Genomic DNA, 6,000 nt, shown 5'->3' on the forward strand with positions numbered 1-6,000 from the left:
ATTAGCTACAATTATCTTATTCCTTTACAAACTAAACAAATCATTTCACTATAGTCATATAAAAATAACAAACTTACAGCTGATGGTGTCAAATTTAAAACTTGACCATCTCTAATATCTTTTCGATTCTGAAAAACAAACAATATAAAACATTATAATTTAGAAAAAAAAAACATATTTTCTATACTTTTGTTATCATTTTTTTTAAATTCTATAACTTAACTACAACTTGTGATAAATGGGGGTTACCTTTTCTGTTATATACATTTTCTGATTAGCTTCATTGAATCTAAGAGCAAAGGATTTAGGATCTTCCAAGTGCCATCTGTTGAAAAAGTATTGCACTATAAAATTGTGTTACTGTGGATCAAGTATTGTACTATAAAATTGTGTTGGATCAAGTATTGTACTATAAAATTGTGTTGGATCAAGTATTGCACTATAAAATTGTGTTGGATCAAGTATTGCACTATAAAATTGTGTTGGATCAAGTATTGCACTATAAAATTGTGTTGGATCAAGTATTGTACTATAAAATTGTGTTGGATCAAGTATTGCACTATAAAATTGTGTTGGATCAAGTATTGTACTATAAAATTGTGTTGGATCAAGTATTGCACTATAAAATTGTGTTACTGTGGATCAAGTATTGTACTATAAAATTGTGTTACTGTGGATCAAGTATTGTACTATAAAATTGTGTTGGATCAAGTATTGCACTATAAAATTGTGTTGGATCAAGTATTGTACTATAAAATTGTGTTGGATCAAGTATTGCACTATAAAATTGTGTTACTGTGGATCAAGTATTGTACTATAAAATTGTGTTACTGTGGATCAAGTATTGTACTATAAAATTATGTTGGATCAAGTATTGCACTATAAAATTGTGTTACTGTGGATCAAGTATTGCACTATAAAATTGTGTTGGATCAAGTATTGTACTATAAAATTGTGTTACTGTGGATCAAGTATTGTACTATAAAATTGTGTTGGATCAAGTATTGCACTATAAAATTGTGTTGGATCAAGTATTGCACTATAAAATTGTGTTGGATCAAGTATTGCACTATAAAATTGTGTTACTGTGGATCAAGTATTGTACTATAAAATTGTGTTACTGTGGATCAAGTATTGTACTATAAAATTGTGTTGGATCAAGTATTGCACTATAAAATTGTGTTGGATCAAGTATTGCACTATAAAATTGTGTTGGATCAAGTATTGCACTATAAAATTATGTTGGATCAAGTATTGCACTATAAAATTGTGTTACTGTGGATCAAGTATTGCACTATAAAATTATGTTGGATCAAGTATTGCACTATAAAATTATGTTGGATCAAGTATTGCACTATAAAATTGTGTTGGATCAAGTATTGCACTATAAAATTATGTTGGATCAAGTATTGCACTATAAAATTGTGTTACTGTGGATCAAGTATTGTACTATAAAATTGTGTTGGATCAAGTATTGTACTATAAAATTGTGTTACTGTGGATCAAGTATTGCACTATAAAATTGTGTTACTGTGGATCAAGTATTGCACTATAAAATTGTGTTGGATCAAGTATTGTACTATAAAATTGTGTTACTGTGGATCAAGTATTGTACTATAAAATTGTGTTGGATCAAGTATTGCACTATAAAATTGTGTTGGATCAAGTATTGTACTATAAAATTGTGTTGGATCAAGTATTGCACTATAAAATTGTGTTGGATCAAGTATTGCACTATAAAATTGTGTTACTGTGGATCAAGTATTGCACTATAAAATTGTGTTACTGTGGATCAAGTATTGCACTATAAAATTGTGTTACTGTGGATCAAGTATTGCACTATAAAATTGTGTTGGATCAAGTATTGTACTATAAAATTGTGTTACTGTGGATCAAGTATTGTACTATAAAATTGTGTTGGATCAAGTATTGCACTATAAAATTGTGTTGGATCAAGTATTGCACTATAAAATTGTGTTACTGTGGATCAAGTATTGTACTATAAAATTGTGTTACTGTGGATCAAGTATTGTACTATAAAATTGTGTTGGATCAAGTATTGTACTATAAAATTGTGTTGGATCAAGTATTGTACTATAAAATTGTGTTGGATCAAGTATTGTACTATAAAATTGTGTTACTGTGGATCAAGTATTGTACTATAAAATTGTGTTGGATCAAGTATTGTACTATAAAATTGTGTTGGATCAAGTATTGTACTACAAAATTGTGTTGGATCAAGTATTGTACTATAAAATTGTGTTGGATCAAGTATTGTACTATAAAATTGTGTTGGATCAAGTATTGTACTACAAAATTGTGTTGGATCAAGTATTGTACTATAAAATTGTGTTGGATCAAGTATTGTACTATAAAATTGTGTTGGATCAAGTATTGCACTATAAAATTGTGTTACTGTGGATCAAGTATTGTACTACAAAATTGTGTTGGATCAAGTATTGCACTATAAAATTGTGTTGGATCAAGTATTGTACTATAAAATTGTGTTACTGTGGATCAAGTATTGTACTATAAAATTGTGTTGGATCAAGTATTGTACTATAAAATTGTGTTGGATCAAGTATTGTACTATAAAATTGTGTTGGATCAAGTATTGTACTACAAAATTGTGTTGGATCAAGTATTGTACTATAAAATTGTGTTGGATCAAGTATTGTACTATAAAATTGTGTTGGATCAAGTATTGTACTACAAAATTGTGTTGGATCAAGTATTGTACTATAAAATTGTGTTGGATCAAGTATTGTACTATAAAATTGTGTTGGATCAAGTATTGTACTATAAAATTGTGTTACTGTGGATCAAGTATTGCACTATAAAATTGTGTTGGATCAAGTATTGCACTATAAAATTGTGTTGGATCAAGTATTGCACTATAAAATTGTGTTACTGTGGATCAAGTATTGCACTACAAAATTGTGTTGGATCAAGTATTGTACTATAAAATTGTGTTGGATCAAGTATTGTACTATAAAATTGTGTTACTGTGGATCACGTATTTCACTATAAAATTGTGTTACTGTGGATCAAGTATTGTACTACAAAATTGTGTTGGATCAAGTATTGTACTATAAAATTGTGTTGGATCAAGTATTGTACTATAAAATTGTGTTACTGTGGATCAAGTATTGCACTATAAAATTGTGTTGGATCAAGTATTGCACTATAAAATTGTGTTACTGTGGATCAAGTATTGCACTATAAAATTGTGTTACTGTGGATCAAGTATTGCACTATAAAATTGTGTTGGATCAGGTATTGCACTATAAAATTGTGTTACTGTGGATCAAGTATTGCACTATAAAATTGTGTTACTGTGGATTAAGTATTGCACTATAAAATTGTGTTGGATCAAGTATTGTACTATAAAATTGTGTTGGATCAAGTATTGCACTATAAAATTGTGTTGGATCAAGTATTGTACTATAAAATTGTGTTGGATCAAGTATTGCACTATAAAATTGTGTTGGATCAAGTATTGTACTATAAAATTGTGTTGGATCAAGTATTGTACTATAAAATTGTGTTACTGTGGATCAAGTATTGTACTATAAAATTGTGTTGGATCAAGTATTGCACTATAAAATTGTGTTGGATCAAGTATTGCACTATAAAATTGTGTTACTGTGGATCAAGTATTGTACTATAAAATTGTGTTGGATCAAGTATTGTACTATAAAATTGTGTTGGATCAAGTATTGTACTATAAAATTGTGTTACTGTGGATCAAGTATTGTACTATAAAATTGTGTTACTGTGGATCAAGTATTGTACTATAAAATTGTGTTGGATCAAGTATTGCACTATAAAATTGTGTTGGATCAAGTATTGTACTACAAACTTGTGTTGGATCAAGTATTGTACTATAAAATTGTGTTACTGTGGATCAAGTATTGCACTATAAAATTGTGTTGGATCAAGTATTGTACTATAAAATTGTGTTACTGTGGATCAAGTATTGTACTATAAAATTGTGTTACTGTGGATCAAGTATTGTACTATAAAATTGTGTTGGATCAAGTATTGCACTATAAAATTGTGTTGGATCAAGTATTGCACTATAAAATTGTGTTACTGTGGATCAAGTATTGTACTATAAAATTGTGTTGGATTAAGTATTGCACTATAAAATTGTGTTGGATCAAGTATTGCAATATAAAATTGTGTTACTGTGGATCAAGTATTGTACTATAAAATTGTGTTGGATTAAGTATTGTACTATAAAATTGTGTTGGATCAAGTATTGTACTATAAAATTGTGTTACTGTGGATCAAGTATTGTACTATAAAATTGTGTTGGATCAAGTATTGCACTATAAAATTGTGTTACTGTGGATCAAGTATTGCACTATAAAATTGTGTTGGATCAAGTATTGTACTATAAAATTGTGTTGGATCAAGTATTGCACTATAAAATTGTGTTGGATCAAGTATTGCACTATAAAATTGTGTTGGATCAAGTATTGTACTATAAAATTGTGTTGGATCAAGTATTGCACTATAAAATTGTGTTACTGTGGATCAAGTATTGTACTATAAAATTGTGTTACTGTGGATCAAGTATTGTACTATAAAATTGTGTTGGATCAAGTATTGTACTATAAAATTGTGTTGGATCAAGTATTGCACTATAAAATTGTGTTGGATCAAGTATTGTACTATAAAATTGTGTTGGATCAAGTATTGTACTATAAAATTGTGTTACTGTGGATCAAGTATTGTACTATAAAATTGTGTTGGATCAAGTATTGTACTATAAAATTGTGTTACTGTGGATCAAGTATTGCACTATAAAATTGTGTTGGATCAAGTATTGTACTATAAAATTGAGTTGGATCAAGTATTGCACTATAAAATTGTGTTGGATCAAGTATTGTACTACAAAATTGTGTTGGATCAAGTATTGTACTATAAAATTGTGTTACTGTGGATCAAGTATTGTACTATAAAATTGTGTTACTGTGGATCAAGTATTGCACTATAAAATTGTGTTGGATCAAGTATTGTACTATAAAATTGTGTTACTGTGATCAAGTATTGTACTATAAAATTGTGTTACTGTGGATCAAGTATTGCACTATAAAATTGTGTTACTGTGGATCAAGTATTGTACTATAAAATTGTGTTACTGTGGATCAAGTATTGCACTATAAAATTGTGTTACTGTGGATCAAGTATTGCACTATAAAATTGTGTTACTGTGGATCAAGTATTGCACTATAAAATTGTGTTACTGTGGATCAAGTATTGCACTATAAAATTGTGTTGGATCAAGTATTGTACTATAAAATTGTGTTGGATCAAGTATTGTACTATAAAATTGTGTTACTGTGGATCAAGTATTGCACTATAAAATTGTGTTGGATCAAGTATTGCACTATAAAATTGTGTTGGATCAAGTATTGTACTATAAAATTGTGTTACTGTGGATCAAGTATTGTACTATAAAATTGTGTTGGATCAAGTATTGCACTATAAAATTGTGTTACTGTGGATCAAGTATTGCACTATAAAATTGTGTTGGATCAAGTATTGCACTATAAAATTGTGTTGGATCAAGTATTGTACTATAAAATTGTGTTGGATCAAGTATTGTACTATAAAATTGTGTTGGATCAAGTATTGCACTATAAAATTGTGTTACTGTGGATCAAGTATTGTACTATAAAATTGTGTTACTGTGGATCAAGTATTGCACTATAAAATTGTGTTGGATCAAGTATTGTACTATAAAATTGTGTTGGATCAAGTATTGTACTATAAAATTGTGTTACTGTGGATCAAGTATTGTACTATAAAATTGTGTTGGATCAAGTATTGCACTATAAAATTGTGTTGGATCAAGTATTTCACTATAAAATTGTGTTGGATCAAGTATTGCACTATAAAATTGTGTTACTGTGGATCAAGTATTGCACTATAAAATTGTGTTGGATCAAGTATTGCACTATAAAATTGTGTTGGATCAGTATTGCACTT

At 28.7% G+C, this 6,000-nt stretch overlaps 1 protein-coding gene across 3 annotated transcripts in view; it reads right to left on the reverse strand.

The window, feature by feature from the left end:
- LOC106053840 (engulfment and cell motility protein 1-like) overlaps positions 1-6,000 on the reverse strand; it is a 77,294-nt gene that overhangs the window by 48,356 nt on the left and 22,938 nt on the right. For all 3 annotated transcript variants that reach the window (XM_013209477.2, XM_013209479.2, XM_056034575.1), the window contains 2 exons: positions 250-325; positions 78-128 (listed from right to left, as the gene is read on the reverse strand). In XM_013209477.2, the coding sequence (XP_013064931.1) occupies positions 78-128; positions 250-325 (127 nt within the window). The remainder of the gene's footprint in view (positions 1-77; positions 129-249; positions 326-6,000) is intronic.

The sequence above is a fragment of the Biomphalaria glabrata genome, chromosome 7, assembly GCF_947242115.1.
Source record: "Biomphalaria glabrata chromosome 7, xgBioGlab47.1, whole genome shotgun sequence".
Lineage (NCBI taxonomy): Eukaryota > Metazoa > Mollusca > Gastropoda > Planorbidae > Biomphalaria > Biomphalaria glabrata.